This window comes from Leucoraja erinacea, chromosome 8 (assembly GCF_028641065.1).
Source record: "Leucoraja erinacea ecotype New England chromosome 8, Leri_hhj_1, whole genome shotgun sequence".
Lineage (NCBI taxonomy): Eukaryota > Metazoa > Chordata > Chondrichthyes > Rajiformes > Rajidae > Leucoraja > Leucoraja erinaceus.
The window spans coordinates 18997072-19023414 of record NC_073384.1 but is presented as its reverse complement, the minus strand read 5'-3'; the positions used below and the strand labels follow the sequence as shown (position 1 = coordinate 19023414).

General features: G+C 44.7%; 1 protein-coding gene across 3 annotated transcripts; it reads left to right on the top strand.

The window, feature by feature from the left end:
- Nucleotides 1–1684: 1684 nt before the first annotated feature.
- On the top strand, nt 1685–25978 carry LOC129699401 (myc target protein 1 homolog). Of its 3 annotated transcripts, none has more exons than XM_055639129.1 (2): nt 1685–2829; nt 22082–25978. In XM_055639129.1, exon 2 carries the CDS (start codon nt 22135–22137, stop codon nt 22609–22611), a length of 477 nt encoding a protein of 158 aa, XP_055495104.1. In that variant the 5' UTR covers nt 1685–2829; nt 22082–22134; the 3' UTR covers nt 22612–25978. The 3 variants fall into 3 exon arrangements, with proteins under 3 accessions (XP_055495104.1, XP_055495103.1, XP_055495105.1); XM_055639128.1 differs by having other exon boundaries at nt 1701–2824; XM_055639130.1 differs by lacking the exon at nt 1685–2829 and adding an exon at nt 5938–6350.
- Nucleotides 25979–26343: the final 365 nt, after the last annotated feature.

Genomic DNA, 26343 nt, shown 5'->3' with positions numbered 1-26343 from the left:
AATGTATTTTGTGTATTCTTTTGCTTTTTATTGGGATGATGTATTGCTAATGAATTCCTCATATGTTGCAAAACATATTTGGCAAATAAAGTGTTATTATGATACAATACAATACAATACCGTTTATTTGTCATTTGAACCTCACATGGTTCAAACGAAATTTGGTTTCTGCAATCATACAAGAAAAGAACCAAGACACACACCAACACAATTTACACAAACATCCATCACAGTGAATCTCCTCCTCACTGTGATGGAAGGCAAAGTCTTGTCTCTCCCCTGCTCTCCATTCCTCTCCCGAAGTCAAAGTCAAAGTCCCCGGCGGGCGCTAGCAAGTCCCACGGCCACTCAAAGCCGCGCGGGGCGATGTAAGACCCTGCTCCAGGTCCCGATGTCGGAGCCCCCGGCGGGCGCTAGCAAGTCCGCGGCCATTTAAAGCCGCGCCGGGCGATGTAAGGCCCCGCTCCAGGTCACTCTCAACCCCGCAATTCGAGCGGAAGAAGTCGCCGTTGCCATTGCCCCGCAAAGCGGTCTCCCGCCGGGGACCCGCGACCTCCCGGTGTTACCATCCACCGGAGTCGGGTCGCAGCAGCGTGCCACCGCAGCTCTCCACACTCCGAAGCCGACCAGCTCCACGATGGTAGGTCCGCAGCTCCGCAGGCTCCGTGACTTGAGCCCCCAGGTCGTTCCGGTTGGAGGCCGCTCCACGGTGCTAGGCCCCAACGGCAACGGAGACCCGACAGGGAAAAGGTCGGGTCCCCGTACAGGGAAGAGATCTAAAAGTTTCCTCCACCCACCCCCCCGCCCCCCACACAAACACTGTCAGAAACCCACCACAAACTGTACCCTCAACAGGAAAATAAAATTAAAAAAAATTAAAAAGACAGACGGACTGCTGAGGCCGCTGTGACGTCGGTCGCGCCGCCAACCCAATAATTATGATTATGATCATCGTTGTGTCCAAATAAAGCCGTGAAATAGAAGAATGGTTGTTATTTCTGCTGCCTCACATCTCCTGAGAACCTGGGTAACATTCTCTGCATCAACCTCTGGTGCTCTCCACGTGGTGTTTGCACATTCTCTCTGTAGTTGCACAGGTTTTCTTTCAGTGTTCTGGTTTTCTCCCACATCCCAAACTGGTGGTAATTGGCTGTTTTATTGCCACTGGTGTCAGTGGGTAGCAGAATAGTCAGGAGTCACAATAGGGATGGGATGTGAGAGAAATGTAATGCGATTCGTCGAGATGATTGTTCGATGGCGGGTCGACATGGTGGGTTGACGGGTCTGTATCCTCGTTGTAAGCTGTCGATTATATAAAACCTATTTTGCAACAAAATCATTCTATTTTTCTAAGCCCCAAAGCATCAGCCCAACCTACAACTTTATATCACAACATAAGTAAAAAACAAACTCCAGGGAAAATAAGTCCAGCCTCCATTGATGTGATTGCTCTGATAATGGCATAGACTTATTGGGCTGAATGACCACATATTTTGCAAAGAGGTATGAGAGAATTTTCAGGGAGCAATAGACTTGCATCCTGTGATAATTCACAACACCTGAATAATTTATTAAACTCGTACATCTTGGGGATGTGAAGGAAACGGCAAGAAATTCACGTGGTCATAGAGGATCATGCAAACATCACAAAAGCAAGCACAACACAGTCAGTGGAGCTTTGAGGCAACAGCTCCACTAGCTGCACCACTGTGCAGCCCCGCAGTGATGCATTAAGATACCAGCACTATTTTGGTTTGTGGGAAGATACCGGACCATGGATGACACGGTGGGTGGTGCAGTGGTAGAATTGCAGCCTAACAGCACCAGAGACCCGGGTTTGATCCTGACTGCGGTTGCTGTCTGTACGGAGTTTGTACGTTTTCTCCGTGACCGCATGGGTTTTCCCCAGGTTTCCTCCCACACTCCAAAGACGTGCAGATTTGTAGGTTAATTGGCCGTGGTAAAAATTGTAAATTGTCCCTAGCGTGTAGCATAGTGTTAGTGTACGGGGATCGCTGGTCAGCGCGGACTCGATAGGCTGAAGGGCCTGTTTCCGCACTGTATCTCTAAACTAAACTCAGCTAAATATGGAGGTAACAGTGTCACAGCGAAAATGTGCAAACTCCACATGGTGAGCTGCTGAGGTTCAGTGTTGGTTCTTGGTCAGTGGAGCAGTGAAACAGTAGCACAGGTCACTACACCACTGTGACGCCTATTTATTCAAAGAGTTCTGACCTGCATTTTCCCCTCTCCCATTCATTTAGTTTGCTCCGAGCCTCTACAATGTTTATGGGTGGAGTTCATTTTCCTGTGGCTCACCCAAGCTACCATCTAGCTATGAATAACCTCACTCAAAAGCATCATTGAGTTCACGGCCACTTATTGCAGCTACCTGATACAAGCAAGCAGCCCATGGTTTGTTTACTGAACACTGAGTGGAAAAACCCACTTCACTACAGTATCTTTCCCTCCCCATCCAGCCTGTCCTCATTTCTATTTGAGGAAGTGATGTTGAGGAAACGGCCTCATTCATTGGGATTGGTGCTGTGTGCTGATAAGGAGCCAGTTACTAATTTGAGTACAAAAGCAGGAAACCTGACACACAACAGTTTCCACTTCTCCAAACGGTGTCGTTTTCTTTCCAAAAAGAATCATTCTTTGTGTGAGAGAGGCAGAAGTGACCAGCTCACAGCCACTTTGCTGCCACAAAGATTGTGCTGAGATCTCGTGCTGCTCGGAGGGACCCTCGCTGTTGGGTTGATGATGGCCTACAACAACACAACAGCTTATTCAATGACCCAACAACTGCGTGATACCATCGTGGGTAAGGTGCACACATCTCATCTGTTTGAATGGAATTTGAAGTTTAGAAATGTGCTTTCCATCTCAAGGTTTTCTCATGTAAGATTATTAAGGGTTTGGACACGCTTGAGGCAGGAAACATGTTCCCGATGTTGATGGAGTCCTGAACCAGGGGCCACAGTTTAAGAATAAGGGGTATGCCATAGAACGGAGATGAGGAAACACTTTTTCTCACAGAAAGTTGTGAGTCTGTGGAATTCTCTGCCTCAGAGGGTGGTGAAGGCCGGTTCTCTAGATACTTTCAATAGAGAGCTAGATAGGGCTCTTAAAGATAGTGGAGTCAGGGGATATGGGGAGAAGGCAGGAACGGGGTACTGATTGGGGATGATCAGCCATGATCACAGTGAATGCCGGTGCTGGCTTGAAGGGCCGAATGGCCAACTCCTGCACATATTGTCTATTATTTTGATTCAAGACTTTCAGCTGGATTAAGTGGAATTTACATTCCATTTCTCATTCGTCCCTTTTACTCAATTCTCTGACATTATTGTTTCCTTTATTTTTCCTTCATTCTCCTTTTTCCTCTTTGTCTTGCATATACTTTGGTACAGCGATAATGCCCTCTGGGCAACACCCAGACATCTTACCCGCATTCTCTGTACGTTTACTGACTTCCCTCTCCCTTTTCATTAAATCCTGATATTTGGTCTGTTTCTGATTCTCTTTTCTCACTTTTACTAGGCTCCCTGCTTTTTTTCTTTCTTATGGTCAATTTCCCATTCCTCCCATTCCTCTGCCTGCTTTTCTCTTTTTCTGGCTTTCTCATTTGTTATCCTTTCCTTCTCTGTCTCCTTGTCTCTCTCTCTCCCCCTCCCCTCTCCCTCTCCCTCTCCCTCTCCCTCTCCCTCTCCCTCTCCCTCTCCTCTCCCCCCCTCTCTCCTAGCCTCACTATCTCTTGATCTCCGATTTTCTGCTCTTTATTGTCAGTTTCGATAGATGGTACTCAAGTCAGTGGGCAATAATTGATGTTTAAAATTAGCTTTAATATTCCTTGCTATCCATATCCATATGCAGTTAGGAAGATCATTTCTCATGAAGGCTCATAGTCATAGAATCATACAGCATAGAAACACTGGCATGGTGGCACTGTGGTAGAGTTGCTGCCTTACAGTGCCAGAGAGTGAAGAGTTCGATCCTGAATATGGGTTCTATCTGTATGCAGTTTGTACATTCTCACCTGCCAGCATGGGTTTTCCCTGAACGCTCCAGTTTCCTCCCACATTCCAAAGAGGTACAGGTTTGTTGGTTAATTTGGCTTTGGTAAAAATTATAAATTATAAACCAGGGGTAAAGTTGCAGGGAGGGCAGCAGCGTTGAGATTTAGGGGGTCGGGGATCATGCCAGCAACTCACTCAGTAGCTCGGGTGGCTGCGAGCGGCAACTGGGAATGGACAGCAGAACCGGCCACCACCTAAGCGCCTTCTGTCAGCCTGCCCACTAGCCGGCCATGGTGTTCTTCGGCACAGGCACAGGTGGAGGTGGTTTTTGGTGGGTAGCTACTGGGCTGGCTGCTCTGTCCTGGACTATCTCTCTCTCGGAAGGCCTCTCCCCCCCCCCTCTCTCTCCTCTCTCTCTCTCTCTCTCTCTCTCTCTCTCTCTCTCTCTCTCTCTCTCTCTCTCTCTCTCTCTCTCTCTCTCTCTCTCTCTCTCTCTCTCTCTCTTTCTTTCTTTCTCTCGATCTCTCTCTCCCTCTCTCTCTCGATTTCTCTCGATTTCTGTCTCGATCTCCCTGAGCGAAGAAGTCCCCATTGTGGGACAGGTGAAGATGGAGGTTCCCTGGTCCTCATTGCCTCATTGAAGGCATCTCACATCTTCCTTTCTACTGACTAAACCAAACCCTTGATCCTGTCCCGCCAGCCTTTGTTGAAAATTTAGCAACTCAAAATGGTGATGAGTCTTTGACGCAGGTACGTCTTCATTGCCGGGAAACAAAGGTCAGATAAATGTGGATAATTTTCTGTTGAGCATTTGGGCTGAGGAGTGACTGAACCAAAGTATGTAAAATTATGCGAAGAGTAGAAAGGGGCGATAGTGCAAGGCTTTTTCCCAGGATGAAAAAGTCAAATACCATAGGGCTTAATACCATATGTTTAAGGTGAGAAGAAAGTTTAAAGAAGATCTGTGAGGCAAGGTGTTTACCGTAAGTGCACTGCTAGGGAAAATGGTGGAAGTAGACAGAAGAGCAACCTTTACGAACTGTTCGGACACATTAACAGGCAGAGAATAGAGGCATATGAGCCATCTACAGGCAGAAGGGGTTATTTTAATGTAGCAATATAGTGAATGCAGACATAGTCGGCTAAAGAGTCTTTTCCTGCCCTGTACTTTTCTGTTTTTGTATGTTTCTATGTACTTCATCTTGTGTTAACACCTGCAGCATATGTGGGATAAATATACTTCAACATGCGACATCTTCCAATTAGTTCTTAAGCGTTGAAAATACAGTGCGCTATTGTCACAGTAAGGAAGCCCATGAAAACTGCTACTAAACAACAAGGAGAGAGGCAGATAGTGCAGAGATAAATCATTTTTATCTCTACTGTGAAAGAAAAATACATAATTTTGGAAGTCATAAAACACATATCACAAAAGACCTGGCTTCATTTCTGATATTTATGATTTATTTGCTCTTTACAAAGCCACAAAAATGCAAGTTCAATAGATTCTAATATTCAAAACCAAGACCCACCTTTAAGCACAAAATCAACTCGGGTGTGTCATTCCATGAACACATTCTGCAGTTGTTTTGCCGTCAGGGATTTTGTTATTCAATCGAGAGGAAGTTGGAAACTGCAATGCCCTCCAGGCACACTGAAATTCTTGACTCTAGAGGTCAGATGGAATTCCGGGACACGAGGAACTGCAGATGCTGGAAACGTGAGTATAAACAACAATGTGTTGGAACAACTCAGCGGGTCCGAGAGTATCTGTGGAGGGAATGGATAGACGTTTTGAATCGGGACTCTTCTTCAGATTCAAATGGAGGAGAGAGAGCTGAAAAAGGAAATGGTAGTGGGGCAAAGACTGGCAAGTGATAGATGGATATAGGTGAGGTGGGTGTCTCAACCTGAATGTCAACCGTATCTCCTCTCCAGAGATGCTGCCTGTCCCGCTGAGTTACCCCAGTATTTTGTGTCTAATTTTGGTGTTTACAAGCATCTGCAGTTCCTTCCGACACAATCAATCACAATCACAATAATACTTTATTAGCCAAGTATGTTTTGCAACATACGAGGAATTTCATTTGCCAACAGTCATACAAATAAAAAGTACCAGAACACACAAAATCCATTTTAACATAAACATCCACCACAGTGACTCCTCCACATTCCTTACTGTGATGGAAGGCGTAAACAAGTTCAAATCTCTTCCCTTTGCTCTCCCATGAAGGGCTCAAGGTCAGTTCGAGGAGGCCTCCCGCTCCTTCTATGGTAGGCCGCAGAGTGACCGGAGAATGCGATCCAAAAATTAATTGCATCTTCGGCAAGGTAAGAAGCTGAAAAAAGGGTTCCCTCTGCCCTACCCCCTCCCACTTCCCGCACATGAAATGCACCAGAGAACATTTACACAGACTTTTAACACACACTAAAAATAAACGAAAAGATGAAAAAACAGACAGACAGTTGGCGGGGGTGCCAATCGTGCTGCGCCCCTGGTGACATGGAGTGATTGGCACCTGTGTTGATGGAATAGCAGTGTTCAAGATTTGATTGTCTGCTGCTGTAGAGAATGTGCTGATGAAAGTTGGAGATGTATTTTTCAAGGTAGCGCCATTGAAGTCCTCCTACGATGGAGACGGTAAGGTTAAGCCATGGCGAACAAACACCAGAGGGTATATCAGATTTTGTCAGAAGTGAAGTAGTGAGAGAGTGCTGCACTGCCAGAGGTGAGGTACTGAATGAATGCTACACCATTAGAGGAACTGTACTGAGGAAGAGGCAGTGGTGCAAGAGCAGTTCATCACTAAGGGACAGTAATGAAGGAACACTATGCTGATGTGGGGTAGGATGGAAAGAATACCGCATTGTTGGTTGGATAGTCCTGAGGCAGCTCCAAAGAGTTGGAAGGGTGACACTGAGGGAGCATTGCACTGTTGGAGGGACGGTACTGGGGTTATTGGAAAGTCAAGGGCAACTTGTACTTGGAGGGCCTGTAAAGAGGGAACATTGCATTGCCGATGAGCAGTATTCAGGAATAGTAAAATGTTGTAGTGAACTGTATTGAAGGTGGGCTTCGTTCAAAGGTACAATTCCAAGAGAGCACTATGGCACCTGTCCCAAGGGAATACTACATTGTAATAAGACCAGTCGTGAGAGAGAAGTGAACTGTTGGAAGATTAGCATTGAGGGAACATTGCATTATCAGAAAATGCAAAAATGGTTTGGTTTGAAAATGCAAAAGTGGTGTTGGTGTGCCTTATTGAAAAGTGGTGGTGGTGTGCCTTATTGAAAAGTGGTGTGCCTCATTGAAAAGTAGTGCGCCTTATTGAAAAGTTGTGTGCCTTATTGAAAAGTGGAGCGCCTTATTGAAAAGTGGTGTGCCTTATTGAAAAGTGGTGTGCCTTCTATATAATTAAAAGTCTAATCTTGACCAATTCCTGTTTGAGCTGTATATTCATTTTAGAAAAAACGCTACCACATATGGCTGCGATTGTTGGCCATCTTACTTCGAGTCTCTCTCCGTTCATCAGGTGCTGAAGATTTTTCCCATTGATGAAAAATAAAAGTTATTACTGTTTAAAAAATGTTGAGATTCTCTCTCCTGTCAATCACACAATGAATGCCACGCCCCTTCCAGTGGGGGGAGGGGGGGGAGGGACTATAAATCCCCGGAAGTGTGGGCGTGGCTCAGCCTCTGCAAGATGGGGGAGGGGGAGGACATGACTGTCTTTGGTGGTCTTGCATCCTGCTTGAAATGGTATGAAACTGCACTTGAATTTGGTGGCCTATTCTTTTTTTATCGTGTCTTTTTTTTCCCTCCCACTTCCTATCTATAAAAAAATACAAATAGAAGCAGAGTTAATATACAATTGATAAATGAGGACGACTATTACTTTGATAGTTGGAATCTCATCTATTAACAATATGTAATTGATATACAAAATGTGTTTTGATTATGATATGCACATGCTTCTAATAAAAATATTATTTAAAAAAATAATAATTTGGTGGCCTTGCACCCTGCTTGAAGTGGGAGGAAACTGAACTTGAATTTGGTGGCCTTCCATCCTGCTTGAAATGGAATTTCAAGGAATATCTGTGAGTAAACTGCCAACCCACCAGCCGTGAGTGAGTAAGCTGCCAGCACACTAGGCTTGAGTGATTGAGCCGCCAGCCCAGGAATCCATTCGGCCCACAATGTCCATACTAGCCCTCTGGAAACCAGTCCAATCTGCCCACAACACCCATACAAGCGCTTCAGATAGCCCCCCCCCCCCCCCCCCCCCCCCCCCCCCCTACTGGCCACCAATATTGGAACTGGTGTAGAGGTGGAATATTGTGTTGGGGGACCAGCCCTCCCGTGTGAAGCTGGGGCGCAATGGGTCCCACTTAGTCTAGTATCCTTCTAAATCTTTCCCATTCATCTATCTGCCTAAATGTCTGTTTAACATTGTAATAGTACAGGCCTCTCCAGCTTTCCCAGGCAGCTCATTCATGTACCCATCATCCTGTCAAAAAATTGCCCCTGATTTTTTGTACATCTGCAAAGTTACCTCTCGGTCTGCTGTATTCCAGGGAGCAAAATTCCCAATCTATATAACTTTTCCTTATAAATCAAACCCTCCAATCCTGAAAACATCCTCATGAATCCTTTCTCCACTCTTTCCAGCATAATGACATCCTTCCCATAATGGGTGATGATAAATGCACACATCACTCCAGCTGTAATCTCAACAATGACTTACACACTTGTCGGTCATAACATCTTCAGGAGAGCAGAGATGCCAATTGATTCAGGGGGTTAATCCTGTCCATGACAGAAATAACTTAAGACAGAAGGTGAGGTTATAGCTGGAGGCAGAACAGTTGTAGTGAGAAATACTAGTCAGTGTGGTTGCAGTAAACACTGGATAATCAAATGTTTCTGGACAGGAAACCAAAGAGCTTCTCGTCTTCAGGAAACAGGATGTGTACAGCAATTTGTTCAGCTGTTGTTACTGGAGAGAAATATATCATTCCAACTTACTGCTTCACAGGAATAATATCACGAATGGAGGGGGTGGGGGATTATTTTACATAAAAGATAAAGGCCAAGTATTATCTAAATGGTGCCCGATTGGGAAAAGGGGAGATGCAGCGAGACCTGGGTGTCATGGTACACCAGTCATTGAAGGTAGGCATGCAGGTGCAGCAGGCAGTAAAGAAAGCGAATGGTATGTTAGCTTTCATTGCAAAAGGATTTGAGTATAGGAGCAAGGAGGTTCTACTGCAATTGTACAGGGTCTTGGTGAGACCACACCTGGAGTATTGCGTACAGTTTTGGTCTCCAAATCTGAGGAAGGACATTATTGCCATAGAGGGAGTGCAGAGACAGTTCACCAGACTGATTCCTGGGATGTCAGGACTGTCTTATGAAGAAAGACTGGATAGACTTGGTTTATACTCTCTAGAATTTAGGAGATTGAGAGGGGATCTAATAGAAACTTACAAAATTCTTAAGAGGTAGGACAGGCTAGATGCAGGAAGATTGTTCCCTATGTTGGGGAAGTCCAGGACAAGGTGTCACAGCTTAAGGATAAGGGGGAAATCCTTTAAAACCGAGATGAGAAGAACTCTTTTCACACAGAGAGTGGTGAATCTCTGGAACTCTCTGCCACAGAGGGTAGTTGAGGCCAGTTCATTGGCTATATTTAAGAGGGAGTTAGATGTGGCCCTTGTGGCCAAGGGGATCAGAGGGTATGGAGAGAAGGCAGGTACGGGATACTGAGTTGGATGATCAGCCATGATCATATTGAATGGCGGTGCAGGCTCGAAGGGCCGAATGGCCTACTCCTGCACCTAATTTCTATGTTTCTATGTTTCTATTAGATGGATTTCTGTAAAAAAAAATAGAGCAAATAGGACATGATGGTAAAGTCACTGCACTAATATTCAGAGGCTTGGGACAATTATCCAAGATAGATTTCAACTTTATATAGAAGATAGAATAGTACAGCACAGGAAATGAGCTCATAGTCCTCAATGATTATGGCAAAATGATGCCGTTAAACTAATCTCCTCCTCCTTATGATCCATATCCCTCCATTCTCTGCATATCCATGTGCCCATCTGAAAGCCACTTAAATGGCATTATCATTTTTACTTCTGCCACTACTCTTGGCAGCACGTTCCATGCATCCACTACTCTCTGTGTTAAAAACTTGCCCTGCATATCTCCTTTAAACTGTAAACAGTTATACTGTTTACTATATGTCATGTTGTTACTTGCGAGCGGAGCACCAAGGCAAATTCCTTGTATGTGTACATACTTGGCCAATTGTAAAGGAGGTTCATCAAAATGCTGTCTGGATTAAGGTTTTTATCTATTTACGGGTTTACGTATTCATTCATTAATTCATTCATTCATTCCCCCCCCTGACCTTATTTTGCTCTCAAGTCTGAGATATTTCCACCTTGGGAAAAAGTTTTTGACTGTCTATCCGATCTATGCCTTTCGATATTTTGTATAGTTCTATCGGGACTCCCCTCAACCTCTGTGTGTAAACAATCCAAGTTTGTCTAGATAAATAAATAAAATAGATAAAACCCTTAATCCAGACAGCATTTTGATGAACCTCCTTTACAATCATAAAAGCTCCAAAGCTTGTGATGGGATGGGATGAACAGAACTGCACAAAATACTGTCCAAATGCAGCCTAATCAAAGCTTTATAAAGCTGCAACATGACTTCCTGTCTCTTATACACAATGCCCCAACCAATGAAGACAAACATACTATATGCGTTCTTTACCACTTTATCTACTTGTTTTGCCACTTTCAAGGAGCTATATATGAACTGGACTGCCAAGATCTATCTGTATGTCAATTCCATTAAGGGTCTTGCCAATAATTGCACACTTTCCCCTTGTATTTGATCTCCCAAAGTGAAACGCCACACTTGGTGTATTTGAATATCTTGCTATATTCTTTGACAGCTTTTCTCACTGTACGCAATTCTACCAACTTTGATCCAGTCTGCAGTATTACAAACCAATTTATTTTCCTTTATGTCGACGTAATTTATTCATACCACAAACAACAGAAATCCCAGCACAGATCCCTATGGAGCAGCACATGTCACAGAGCTGCAGCTAGAATGACACAAGATACAAGATACAAGATAAATTTAATTGTCACGTGTGCCAGATGGCACAGTGAAATGAATTCCCACACAGCCATACAATAAAAATAAACAGGACTCAACACACTATAGAATTCAACACAAAACATCCCCACACAGCAGAACCAAAGTTTCCCACTTTGTGGGAAGGCACCAAAGTCAGTCTCTTCCTCCACTGTTCCCCGTGGTCAGGGTCTCCCCAAGCCCTCCGCAGTTGCAGCTACGGGCAGCCCGATGTCCAGGACCGCTCGCCGGGATGATACCAGTCCGACGTCGGGGCTGCGGGACGTCCTCAGCGGCGTGGACACCAGAGTCGGCCCCCTCCTACCGGAGTCGGCGGCTTCCAAAGTCCGCAGGCCGCGCCGGGTGGAGACTGCTGCTGTAGGCCCTCTGCAATGCGCCCCAGGACTCCTCGGTGTTGTTCAGCGCCGCCCGCGTTGGAAGCTCTCCGCACCAGAGCTCCACGATGTTGGAGCAACAGCCCAACGCTCCGGAGGTCCAAACGGCGACCCAGGTAGGCATCGCCCGCTCCGCGTTGACTCCAGCGCTGCGCCGCCGCTGTAGCAGCCCTGGTCCGGATCCCGGTCCCCGGCAGGAAAGGCCGCTCCGATCCAGCTGGTAGGCCGCGAGGTGGGGGGCGAGGACGCGACTCGGAGAAATAGTCGCGTCCCCGCCAGGAAGAGACTTGGAGACGGTTTCCCCCTTACCCTGCCCCCCTCCCCCACATAGAAAAGTAAAAGTTTCCCCCTAAAACAGACTTTAGACTAACTAAAAATAATAAAAAAGATAGAAATGACATACAGGCTGTAGGTAGAGGCTGCTGCCAGGGCAGCGCCCCTAGTGAGAGTCAGAGTCAGAGTCAATTTAATTGTCATTTGGACCCCTGGAGGTCCAAACGAAATGCCGTTTCTGCAGCCATACATTACATACAAATAGACCCCAGACACAACAATAATTACATTTAACATAAACATCCATCACATAGCTGTGATGGAAGGCCAAATAAACTTAGTGGACACCCTTCCACCACAACTCTCCCTCTTTTAATTCTGAATCCAAACTACTAATTCACCATGGGTCCTATGCAACTTAATCTTCTGGATCATGTACCATGAAGGACCATACCTAATACCATCAAATCCATGTAGAAACTGAAAATAACATAGAAATCAGGTGCAGGAGAAGGCCATTCATCCCTTCGAGCCAGCATCGCCTTTCAAGATGATCATGGCGGGTCATCCAAATTCAGTACCCCATTCCTGCTTTTTCCCCATATCGCTTGATTCCATTAGGCCTAAGAGCTAAATCTAACTCTCTCTTGAAAACATCCCGTGAATACATCCAGTGAATTGGGAGAAATGTAGGCATGGGAGAAATGTAGGGAGTCAAAAGGGGGAGCTGGCGTGCTTTGTAACTTTGTCAATGCCGTAGGTGACTGCTATTTGTATTCATTGTGTATGCAAGTAAATAATCTCACTGAATCCTTTCCTTAAGAATCCTATCCAATAGCTTCACTACCACAGATGTGAGGCTTACTAACCTAACATTTCCTGGATTATCTCTACTTTCTTTCTTAAACAAATGAATAACTAAGACTAGGCTCCAGTTTTCTGGGACATCACCTGTGTCTTGAAAGGAAACAAACATCTTCATTAAAGCTCCTGCAATCTCTTATCTTGGGATAGATCCCATCGGGCCCTGGAGATTTATCCACCCTAATGCTTTTCAAGAGACCTAACATCACCTCCTCTTGATCTCAATATGCACATTAGACTTCCTCACATTGATCACATTGTAATGGTAACAGTGACCACAAAACTATTGTGTAGTTCATCAGAACAAACAAAATAGAAGCAGGAGCAGGCCATTCAGCCCCTTGACTAAGGGGTTAAAACAAGGGGTTAGAGCTAAATAGAACCACTGGACAATGATGTTTCAGGTGATGTTTCAGGTCGGAACCCTTCTTCAGACCGAAAGATAGAGGTGGCCGAGGGGTGGAGTTGGCGAGAAAATGCCAGAACAAGACAAGGCCGGCAACATATGACCTCAGAAAGGCTGGAGTTTAGAATGGCCCATTGTTGGCTGGGGAAGATATGCTAATGACAGGGATACAAAGATGTTAACAGTGGAGCAGGTAGGATGACTAGGTTTGGGAAGAGGGAAGAAATGCAGGAGTTATTTGAAATGATAGAAATCAACGTTCATACCGCTGGGTTGTAAACTCCCCAGGTGAAATGTGAGATGGCGTTCCTCCAATTTGCATGCGGCCGCACTCAGTGGAGGAGGCCCATAGAAACTGGAGTTGGAAACCCGAGGCACAAGGTGGAGGTGCAGGCAAGCGCAAAGGGAACACATATGGGTGTGGTAGTTAGACCGCGTAAAAATGTGGTCATAGAGTTGGAGGGCAGTAGGAATCATAGAGAAAAGGGTGGTGCAGAACTCCCATCGGAGAGAAGAGGAGAACTTGAGGAGCTTTCCCAGGGGAGCAGACAAATGTGTAGGAAGGTGGTAGAAGTCAGATCTGCTTTCACAAGGATCGTCTCGGAAACCGCTAGCCGAGGTGAAATCCTCAGATAGGTTCTGAAACCATGCAGGCTATGTTCCTGTGAATCTTTTCTGCACCCTCACTAGTTTCATTGCATCCTTCCTATGCTGTGGTGGCCAGAACTGCAATCGGTATTCCAAATGCAATCTAACCAACATTTTATACAATTGTAACTCGGTATTCCAACTCTAATTCGCAGTGTCTCAGCCTGTGAAGCCAGGGATGCCAAACGCCTTCCTCACTGAAGTCTGAACAAGGGTCCCAACCAGAGTTCCCATCCTTTTTCTCCAGAGATGCTGCTTGACCCATTGAGTTATTCCAGTACTTTATGTCAATCTTTGATGCAGTATATACCAGCATCAGCAGTTCCTTTCTACCTTCCTCACCACCTTGTTTATCTGTGTTCCCAATTTCAGAGAACTATGTACTTGTGCTCCAATGTCTCTCTGCTGAACTACACACTCCAGGGACCCTGCCATTCACTGTGAATGTCCTGCCATGGATTAATTCCCCAATGTCTTTGCTTCAATCTGTTCTGTTTGAACCACTATAGCAATATACTGACAATATAGCAGTGTCACAGAACACTTAAGGTTCAATTTGAATCATTCTGTTGAATTCAAGGCCAAGGTGCAGAGACATATTTGTCTTTGGTTTGCTGTAAAAAATATTAAGTAGTTGTATTTTATTCACATTGTGCAATTGAGAAGTTTGTGTTTATATCTGTGGTTGTGATATAACCTGCAAATTGGTCCTCCATAAAAGATGTTCATTGCACATTGTTAAAAAAGGCCAACTTTGAAAGGAGTGGTCTTTCAAATTGCTATGTTCTGAATCAAATTAAAAACAGAGCTTCCAGTATTTCCAAGGGACTTTTTATCTCAAGCTGTAACAAGCAAGCTGTGTTATAATTTGCTATGAGATGGTCACAACTTATTTCATAAAAAGGCGTGCAGGAACGACCACTGATTTATCATTGGCTGCTGTTGTGGGACCATGCAGGTACGGGATACTGAGTTGGATGATCAGCCATGATCATATTGAATGGCGGTGCAGGCTCGAAGGGCCGAATGGCCTACTCCTGCACCTAATTTCTATGTTTCTATGTTTCTATGCCTAAAATTGAGATTTGTGACTCTTTCTAAACTTACTTCACAGTGAACCAGCAGACAGAAGTGGCTGGATTAATTCCATAACACGATTACATAACACAATAAGTAGAAGAAGGTGGTAGCTTTCTTCAACTGGAGCCTCCACTAACATTCTTTGTGGTCATTGCTGGTCCTGTGTTTGAATGCTTTATTTCCCTTTAACCTCAAAATATGTGCTTGCACTGTGGATGATGCAGAGGAGATCTGTGAGACTGTTGGGACTAAATAGTATGAGGCAATAAGCTAAAGTGTGTGTATGATGTGGGAGAACTGCAAATCCAATGAATGCCTTAAGTCCAGATGGGATGGCCACAGCACATAATGAAGGTTGACTTCAGGGTGTTTTGTGGCTGCCCCATCTAGATGAGCAATGGCATTTCCATTGCACTCCTTACCTGAGTGTGGGCTAAACGCTTAAGATACATTGAGCACAGTGGCACGTTGATGGAGCTGCTGTCCCACAGCGCCAGAGACCTGGGATCCTGACCCCGGATTCTGTCTGTAGTTTTCCTCTGGGTGTTCTGGTTTCCTCCCACATCCCAAACGTTTGCAGGTTTGTAGGTTAATTGGCCTATGTAAATTGTCCCCAGTGTGTGCCGAGTGGATGAGAAAGTGGGACAATATAGAACTAGTGAGAACAAGCGATCAATGGTTGGCATGGACTCAGTTTGCTGAAGGCCCTATTTCCATGCTGTATTTCTAAAGTAAACCAAAATTTGCAACTTTCACAGCCATTTTCTTTCTGTTTATTTAACAATCGTTACTGTGATTGGCTGAATCACGGGTGGCAATGTCAGCATACAGGGGAGGGAGAACACCTGGTTGAGGGGTGACACAACAACCTCTTTATCCTCCTCAATGAGTCCAAAGACCTAATTTTTCCCTTCAGAAAGGAGGTCGGAAAAGTACACACCAGTTTTCATTGGTGGGTCGATGGTAAAGAAAGTTAGTAGCTTCAAATTCATGGCCGTAAACATCTTGGATGGCATGTCCTGGGCTGACACATAGATATAACCATGAATGTCATTCCAATGCCATGATTGTCTTGGAACATTAAAGCAATTTGGCATGTCAACCAACTATCCAATACACTTCTACAGATGCACTGTAGAAAGTATCCTATCTTGTTGCCTCATGTTCTGATATAGCAATTCCAATCCATGGGATCACAAGGCACTGAAGACAATGGTGGACTTAGTCTAGTCTGTCATGGATACAACCCTCCTCAGCATCAAAAGCATCTATGTGAGGTGCTGCCTCAGAAAGGTGGTATATATCCTCCAGGATGTCCACCATCTGGGACATTCTCTCTTATTGATATAACTATCAGGCATGAGGTACTAAAGTTCCACTAGGTTCTAGAACCAACTGCATAACCCTAATCAATGCCTCGACAATGGAACACTATGGCCACCTCTTGCACGAGATGGACTTGGTTTCATCTTCCAATCATGTTTTATACTAATGTCTTGTGATTTGCACAGTCCTTTTTTTCTTTGTTCTGCCTTGTAGAATTTCAGGTGTAGTTTCCACCTTACTCTTCCATATCTGTCGTTTACACCCCCCCCCCCTCCCCCCGACTCTCAGTCTAAAGAAGGGTCTCGACCTGAAACGTCACCCGTTCCTTCTATTCAGAGATGCTGCCTGTCCCGCTGAGTAACTCCAGCATGTGTACAACATCTTAGGTGTACAACATGGAAGCCCAATTTATCTATGCCAATTTAGATGCCTATCCACACGCCAATTTTCCCAGCAATCGGCAAATTCTCGCTATTATTTTCCTGTTATGGACTACAGACCTTTTGTGCCTGAAAAGAAGTGGTATTCTACGACATCTTTTGGCCAAGTTCCTGCAGCATTTTATTTTTTGCTAACGATTTCAGCATCTGCAAACTCTTGTGTCTCCAGCATCCTGTGTAAGTTAGATAGGAGGAAGGGGATGGGTCAGTGGTAATCTGGGTCAATAAATGAAGCCAAAGACTCAAAGATCACAGAACTCTGGAGAGCACACCACGTAGCCTCCACAAGCTGGACCTATGACAACAATCGACCTCTTCCTGTGCATTGACCAGCACATTTTATGCTGACAATAAATCTGTCAACAAGACCACGGTTTTTGGAATTTCCTGTCCTCATCAGGAAGATGACACAGGGGAACATAGCCAAAGTTCAAACCTGCCAAGCTGTTTCCCAGATTTTTTTTTAATCAACTTAATGATTCAGTACTGTTTCAGGGAAAACATGCTGAAGAAACAAAACTATCCACTCTGATGCCACGATAATTTCAATGTTCAATAACAAAGACAAGGATGCAGTGCAAAGACAATAGACAATAGGCGCAGGAGTAGGCCATTCGGCCCTACGAGCCAGCACCGTCATTCAATGTGATCATGGCTGATCATTCCCAATCAGTACCCCGTTCCTGCCTTCTCCCCATATTCCCTGACTCCACTATCTTTAATAGCCCTATCTAGCTCTCTCTTGAAAGTACCCAGAGAATTGGCCTCCATCACCCTCTGAGGCAGAGAATTCCACAGACTCACAACTCTCTGTGAGAAAAAGTGTTTCCTCGTCTCCGTTCTAAATGGCTTACCCCATATTCTCATACTGTGGCCCCTGATTCTGGAATCCCCCAACAACGGGAACATGTTTCCCGCCTCATGCGTGTCCAAAACCTTAGTAATCTTAAATGTTTCAATAAGATCTCCTCTCATCCTTCTAAACTCCACAGTATGCAAGCCAAACTGCTCCATTCTCTCAGCATATGACAGTCCGGCCATCCTGGGAATTAACCTTGTAAACCTACACTACACACCCTCAATAGCAAGAATGTCCTTCCTCAAATTAGGGATCAAAATTGCACATAATACTCCAGGTGTGGTCTCACTATGGTCCTATACAACTGCAGAAGGACCTCTTTCCTCCTATACTCAACTCCTCTTGTTATGAAGGCCAAAATGCCATTCGCTTTCCTCACTGCGTGCTGTACCTGCATGCTTACTTTCATTGACTAATGAACAAGGACCCCCATATCCCATTGTACTTCACCTTTTCCCATCTTGACATCATTTAGATAGTAATCTGCCTTCCTGTTTTTGCTACCAAAGTGGATAACCTCACATTGATCCACATTGAACTGTACTTGCCATGCATCTGCCCACTCACCCAACCTGCCCAAGTCACCCTGCATTCTCATAGCATCCTCCTCACAGTTCACACTTCCACAGAGCTTTGTGTCATCTGCAAATTTGCTAATGTTACTTTGTCCCTTAAATCATTGATGTATATTGTCAATAGCTGTGGTCCCAGCATCGAGCCTTACGGTACCCCACTAGTCATTGCCTGCCATTCTGAAAGGGACCCGTTAATCCCTACTCTTTATTTCCTGTCTGCCAACCAATTTTCTATCCATGTCAGCACTCTACCCCCAATACCATGTGCCCTCATTTTGCCCACTAATCTCCTATGTAGGACCTTATCAAATGCTTTCTGAAAGTCCAGGTACACAACATACACTGGCTCTCCCTTGTCCATTTTCCTAGTTACATCCTCGGAAGATTAGTCAAGCATAATTTCCCCTTTGTAAATCCATGCTGACTCGGACTGATCCTGTTATTGCTATCCAAATGTGCCGCTATTTCATCTTTTATAATTGACTCCAGCATCTTTCCCACCACCGATGTCAGGCTAACTGGTCTATAATTCCTTGTTTTCTCTCTTCTGCCTTAAAAAGTGGGATAACATTAACTACCCTCCAATCCACAGGAACTGATGCTGACTCTATACCACATTGGAAAATTATCACCAATGCGTCCACAATTTCTAGAGCCACTTCCTTAAGAACCCTGGGATGCAGACCTTCAGGCCCTGGGGATTTATCAGCCTTCAGTCCCATCAGTCTACCAAACACCATTTCCTGCGTAATGTGGATTTCCTTCAGTTCCTCCATCACCCCAGATCATCTGGCCACTAGTACATCAGGAAGATTGTTTGTGTCCTCCTTTATTGAGACGGATCCAAAGTACCCGTTCAACTCATCTGCCATTTCCTTGTTCCCCATTATAAATTCACCTTTTTCAGTCTTCAAGGGTCCAACTTTGGTCATAACTAATCTTTTTCTCTTCACATGCCTAGAGAAGCTTTTACTATCCTCCTTTATATTCTTGACTAGCTAACCTTCATACCTCTTCTTTTGTCCCTATATTGCCTCTTTAGTTATGTTCTGTTATGCTTTAAACATTACCCAATCCTCTTGCTACCCGCTCATCTTTGCTACGTTGTACTTCTTCTCTTTTAATTTTATACTGTCCCTGACGACCCTTGTCAGCCATGGTCGCCCCTTACTCCCCTTGGAATCTTTCTTCCTCTTTGGAATGAACTGATCCTGCACCTTCAGTTTTATTCCCAGAAATACCTGCCATTGGTGTTCCATTGTCATCCCTGCTAGGGTATCTTTTCAGTCAACTTTGGCCAGCTCCTCCCTCATGGCTCCATAGTCCCCTTTATTCAACTGTAACACTGACGCCTCCAATTTTCCCTTCTCCCTCTCCAATTGTAGATTAAACTTGACCATATTATGGTCACTACCTCCAAATGGCCCCTTAACCTCAAGTTCCTTTATCAAATTCACATTAGTCCTTCCTGGCAATAGAGGTTGTGGAATTAGGAGGTGCTGTTGATGTACAGTCTGAATGGTGTTGAATCATTTAAGTAGAACTGTACTCATCCAGGCCAGCAGAGAATATTCCATCATATTGTGAAATGCCCTAAGGGACCTGTCCCACTTTGGGGACTTTTAGGCAACTGCAGGAGACTTTGCAGTTGCCACATGGTCGCCAAATGTTCGCGGGTGGTTGCCGGGATGTCGCCTTCATAGTCGTGAGGAGTTCCCTCATTTTGTGAATTAGTCGCGGCCTCATTATCGTCGCCGAGAATTTTTCAATGTTGAAAAATTAGCGATGGCTAGAATGTAGTCGCCATGGAGATTAACGAGAATTCCCGTGCCATAGGTGGGTCACAAGGAGGTCCTAGTGGGTTGTTAGGAGGTCGAAGTTTCTCGGAGGTTCTCGTAAGTTGGAGCCGGTGCTGACCGGTGAATTTCATTGTCTCATTGGGAGGAATAAAACGTAAGCAGTAGTTTTCAGAAGCAAGGAACCGACCGGTAATGTTAAATGTCCGCCGACCTTCACAGCCGTGTATCTCTGGCTTCTTAAAATTTGTCTCCAATCCTTCTCCCTCCTCTCCCTCCTTCTCCCCCCTTCACCCCCTCTCCCCCACCTCTTTTAAAGTGAATCAGAAAATGAATAATTTTAGTTTAGTTTAGTTCAGAGATACTGCGTGGAAACAGGCCCTTTGGCCCACTGAGTCCATGCCGACTACCGATCACCCATATATTAGCTCTTTCCAATGCACTGAGGACAATTTACAGAGGCCAATTAACCTACAAACTTACGCGTCTTTGGAATTGGGAGGAATCCGGAGCAGCCAGAGAAAACCGACATGGTCACATGGAGAACGTAGAAACTCTGTACAGACTTGTAGTTGGGATCAAACCCGGATCTCGCACCCTGTAAGGCAGCAAATCTACTGCTGCGGTACTATGCCATGCACTGCTCCAATGTGCCACCCTGACCCACTGTACGCCTCTACGCTACTGTGACATACCCAGTCTCGGACCTGTTTGTGCAATCATAACATCCACATAGATGCTCCCTTAGAATTTATCGCCATGAACAACCACTAGGATATGGATAGTGGGGGACTCTAATATTGAATGCTGAGGATAGGTAGTTAGACCCGCTCTTGTTTGAGATGCTCACCATCCAAATTCAGTGGTTCAAAAATTACTTGCCACTGACAAGCCTCTGCTGGTCTTGCTGCATAAAGTGATGGTCTGTTTCATTGTCTGAGGGTTGTGAATTAAATTGAACTTTGTATAATTATCAGCAAACTCACCTTATAGTATGATTGGAAGGAAAATCATCAAAGACATATGGAAATGGTAGGGACATGGACTCTACTCTGATATACTCCTGCAGTCCTGCATTTTATGAATAATTCATGCCTGCGTAATTTGCAATGTTGGCAGATGGATGCAGTGTTGTGTCAATAATTAATAACTCAGTTAGAAGCATAACTGTTTTGGGGGATCTCCTCTTCAGTACTGTCATTGGAATATTGTTTGATCCCATCGCTTTTGTTGTCTTTTGCACTTTGACATAAAATCCAATCAAAAATCCCCCAATATCAACAGCCACTGGTGACGCGAGCTGCAACAGGTTTGTACAATATGTTACCTGTGCGTAAATTAATAGATCATGCAGTTACCGCCAAAAGCATTTCCGATAGGTTTATGACTAATTGTAATTCTTTATGGGGCATGTTTAATGGTGACTGTATATGAACATGTTGCACATGTTGGTAAAAACATAAGATGATTAGGTGGAGCTACAAACAAGAGAACCACATGGGGTTGTTTACCTTGGAACAGAGGAGACGGTTGGGGGTGGGGGGGGAGATAGAGGTGGACTAAATAATAAGGGAGATAGATGAGGGAAAATAGTCATAAACCTTTCACCACAGCAGACATGTCAATAGTTGAGGGCATGGATTGAGGGTAAGGAGGAAGAGAATTTAGAGGGGTTGGAGGAAGAATTTATTCCTAGTGTGATTTGAATCTGGAACACACTGGTATATAGGTAGTGCAGGCAAAGGCTGTCGCCTTTAAATACACTTGAATCACCAAGGCAGAGAAGGTTACCGGAGCTGGTAAGTGGGCTTAATGTAGATGAGTACTGATGGTCAACATGGACATGGTGGAATGAAGGGCCTGTTTCTTTGCTATACGATTCTATGGCCTGGTACTGGGAAATGGGGAAGGGGTAATCAGACAAACTTAACTGAAATGCAGATGAAGTAGGTGGCCTGGATGCAGAAACTGGGTGTGTGGAATTGAGTCTTCATAGAAAGTGGGATGGGAGGATGTATTGCAGAAAGCTGTGGAAGTCATTCGGTTTATTGGGAATGTTGGACTCAATTGAACCCCATAAAATATAGACAAATAATTGCAAAATAGAAGGGTGACTGAACCATATGAAGGGAAGGAAGGCTGGAGTTTTATGGAATTTGTATGGAATTTGCTGAGACAACAGCAAGAAGTGACATCATTTTTCTGATGGTTTTGTGTTCACTTTCTTTCACTCAGATGGGATTATCCTATCCTTTTCTGTGTCTGTCGTGATTGGGATTGCAATTGGCATGTTCATCTGGATCCTGCTGGCCTGCCTGTCACGCAAGAAGCAAGCCAGCGCTACCATCTCCCAGACCACCAGCCGGCGCACCCGGACATCGCCTAACAACGCAGTGCTGACTCGGACCAGCTTCTACCGCACCAACAGCTACGAGAGGCACGGAGACAGCAACCTGCCCTTGGCGAGCACTCTGACCTTCCAACGCCAGTGGTCCCAGGAACACGCTGATAGTTACGGGAGGAAGCAAAGCTTCAGAGCCTCCACCTTCCACCCTTTCGCTCAAAGTCCACTTGCGGATGAGCTTGGTGGGATTCAGTCCTCTTCCGCCCTGCTGCGTACTGACACCTCGTCCACCCTCAATTGCAGCCTCGGTCCCCATGAGCAACGCTGGTCAGAGAGCCGGCAGTATGACTGTCACTCCTCACAGACCCCACCTCCTGCTTATGAATTTGTGGTGGAGCTGACCAAAGAGACACTAGCATGATGCCTCGCATGTCAATTGCGCAAGATCAGCTCAAACAGCTCGAGCACCTCATCAACAGGGGCTCGTCAGATTTTCAGTGTCTTGAATTTAGTATTGGGAAGAATTAGCTGCAAACTTTATTTGATCTGGTCAAATGGCAAGAATTGACAAAAGAAAGAATCTTATATGTGAAACAAAGAATAGAAAACGTTAGATTTTTACAGCACCTATCACCCCCAACAATTGGCAAAGTACATATTAGCAAATGTATAAACACAACAGCCCATCTATACCTAGCAAGCTCCAACCAATGGTAAAATGATAAATGTCAGCTAATCTGTTTAACTGATGGATGAGTATTGGCCAGGACCCCATGATAGCCCCCCCCCCCCCCCCCCCCCCCCCCACCTGTTCTCATTCCATGAGTGGTCCCTTTTTCCTGAGAAAGCAGGCGGACACTCAGTTTTATGAATCAATGAATGATTGCACTTTTAAAACTTCATCACTCATCCTGTACTGCACTGCATTCAAATAAACAACTATTAGTCAAAGAATGAAGATTACACAGGAACACTGTACACCAACTCGGCATGATCCAATCAATGACATTGTAATATTAGCCCAGGCGAGATTCACCTTTATGTGGCTGAAATTTACGGTGTCCCAAGTCACTCAGTTCACTGCCAATGGAAGATGAAGCTTTTACGTACGACCAACAACCGTTTGTACTAACTCACAAATAAAAACAGAGGCACATCACACACGATTCAGTAAAGAATGCCATAAAAATTTCCGAGTGGTCCCATCGATGACCTTCATACAGCCACGTTTTTCAAAGGTTAGTGTAATTCTAGATAACCTACAGGTGCTCACCATCTGTTTCTCGAATCATGGACAAGTTGCATAATGCCGTTATTGCATAAACTGATAAACCCATAGTGTTCAGAAAGTTGATGGGACTGGACGCACTGGACCTCCTCTATCATCAACCCCTTCAGATCCATGGTAGGTGCCATTGAGAGAGGCTCTTTAAAGTCTGACCACTTTTCTAGCAGGCAGCAAGGGCAGTGATGATGCAGCTTCCACGGGGAACCACACAGGCCTTGGTGTGCACATGATTATCTGTGTTAAATGCTATGATGCTTTTTGCAATGTGCCGTTGCCTATTTCACAAAGATTCCAGGAGATTGGAGTGGGCTTTAGCAGCCTTGTACAGAAAATGTTCAGCACACAAAAAAGAACATAAAATACATTTTCTGGACAGAAGGACCTGAGTCCATTTGGATGGCCTCATAATGTCAAAAAGGCATCCAATCTCACAGATCCACACGAACAACAATGGGTCAAAAAACAAATGGCTGGAGGAACTCATCAGATCAAGCAGACCCAAGAATGAGTGTTGTACAAGAGGATAAGAACATGAACATGATATTAAATGGTTACGTATTGGTCTTCATTCCAATTACATGCAATGCACATTGTATATTAATGCAAAAATAACATTCTGCAACACATCATTAGATGCTGGGATTTAGAATCATACTCATAAATGCCTTTGAAATGTTGTTGTAGTTTCTGCCTCAACTACCTCCTCTGGAAGCTAATTCCATATTCCCACCATTCTCTATGAAAACGTTGCCCCTCAGGTTCCCATTAAATCTTTCCCCTCTCACCTTAAGCCTATGTCTTCTGGTTCTTGATTCCCCTACTATAGGTAAAAGACTGTGGCTCTACTTTATCTATATCCCCCTGATATTACATTCAGCCTCCGACACACCAATTTAGATTTGGCAAGTCAGCAAGACATTGGAGTTAAGTTTAATCACCCAACATAGGAGATAGTATCAGCAACATTGAATAACCTGTGCATTCTATGAAATCTTGAAAATCTTGCTTGAAACTTTGATTGTCTTCAAACATATGATACACCCAGCTGGAAATATCCAATCCCCGGTAATCCTTGGTTTGAGTGGTGCTAGGTTGAATGGAAAAGAAGGAATCTGGGTAGAATATTGTGGAGGACTAGAAGATCATAAGAGATAGCAGCAGAATTAGGCCATTTAGAGCTATGAGGCGGCTCCACCATTGGATCATGGCTGATCTATTTTTCCCACTCCACCCCATTCTCATGCCTTGTCCCCTTTGATGCCCAAGATTTGTTTTCCAGATTTATTTTATGAGAACTTATCAGAATGGGTGTTGCAAGACAATGATCTCCATTGTGTGAGATGATGGAATCCAGAACTAGAAGGTGCATGGATCACCCTTTTAATTAGCAATGAGGAAATTATTTCATCTCTCAAAGTGCCACAATTATTTGTAATTCCCTAGCCCGCAGGGCTACAGAAGCAGAGTAATTGGAGAATAACAGAGAGCAAGCAAGGAACTGAGGCAGAGATCAGACCAGCTATGATCTGCTCTTCCTTCTTCTTGTTTCATAAGTTGTTATGTGAATTTAATTTCTCCAGGTGCTATGATGGAATTAGAATCCCTAATGTAGGACTAAATTCAACATGACCATATCTTCGGAAGTGAAATTATATTTTTATTAAATAATGAAACGCAGTCACTTTTAAAAGAGAATCACCAAAGTGCGTACTTGATGAATTGACCTAACCCATATTCTCACTCACACATACCCATCCATCATCCCCTGACAATTTTTATAAGCAACCTGCCTACAATAAAGGATGATATACAGCATACAGTTATCCCACCAAAATGTAGAAACAGGGAACTGCAGATGCTGGTTCACAAAGGAAAGAGATAAAATGTTAGAGTAACTCAGGTTGAGAAGGATCCTGTCCCGAAACATGAACGATCCATGTCCCCCAGGGATGCTGCCTAAGCCGCTGAATTACTGCAGCGTTTTGAATCTTTTCTTAGTTAAGCTACCAACTCGCACATCTTTGGGTTGTGGGAGGAAACTGGAACACCCATCAGATAACACACACCGGCTCATGCACCAACTCATATTTTGGAAAGTCAAGATTCAATTTCTTTGGGAAGGTCAATTTTTCATGAGAAATGCTCTGTACACTTAGGAACACAGTGCAGACCTTCTCCTCAGTAAATGTTACTGAGGTGACCTCTGAAATTTCTTCAAAGATTATATTGCCAAGACCAGATTATCATGTTTTTTTAATGTGAATCTGGTTAAGGAGAAAGGTTGACCAATTTATCCTGCCATTCTTTGAACAAACTAGACTAAGTGGGATCCGTTAGGTCCCAGTCACACGGGAAGCCTGCCCCCCCCCCCCCCCCCCAATGCAACCCATTCCCCAACATAATATTTCACTACTCACCTGTTCCCCCAATGCAACCCATTGGGGGTGTGGAGGAGGGGGGTGTGGGGGGGAGGATGGGTGTGGCTGAGGGCAGATGTGGGAGAAGGTTGTGTTGAGGAGGGGGTGTGTGGGGATGGGTGGGGGGTGGTGGGGGGATGGGGTGGGGGGGGGTGTGGTGTGGGGGTGGGGGGGGTGGGAAAAGAGGGTGTATGATGTAGGGGGGTGTGGGGGAGTGCCACATTGATATCACAATGGGATGTTGCCAACGGTAACGAGGTTGCTGCTAATCTACTAATATCTGAAGGTAGCTCATCAAGTTCTGGTTGAATTTTAGTCCCACAATCCCGGTGTTTGGGCACAAGGCAAACAGTGGGGTAGGCCAATCGTGGGGGTGTGTGAGGGAGGAACTCTCATCACCCCCCCCCACATTGGATGACAGGGCCCAACAATGGGTTCCACCTGGTCT

Excerpts from the sequence above, each read along its gene's own strand:
- LOC129699401 (XM_055639128.1), top strand. The coding sequence starts at position 2,761 with ATGATGGCCTACAACAACACAACAGCTTATTCAATGACCCAACAACTG. Across the intron at positions 2,825-22,081 it reads ACTGCGTGATACCATCGTGG|ATGGGATTATCCTATCCTTT; the intron begins GTAAGGTGCACA and ends TCTTTCACTCAG.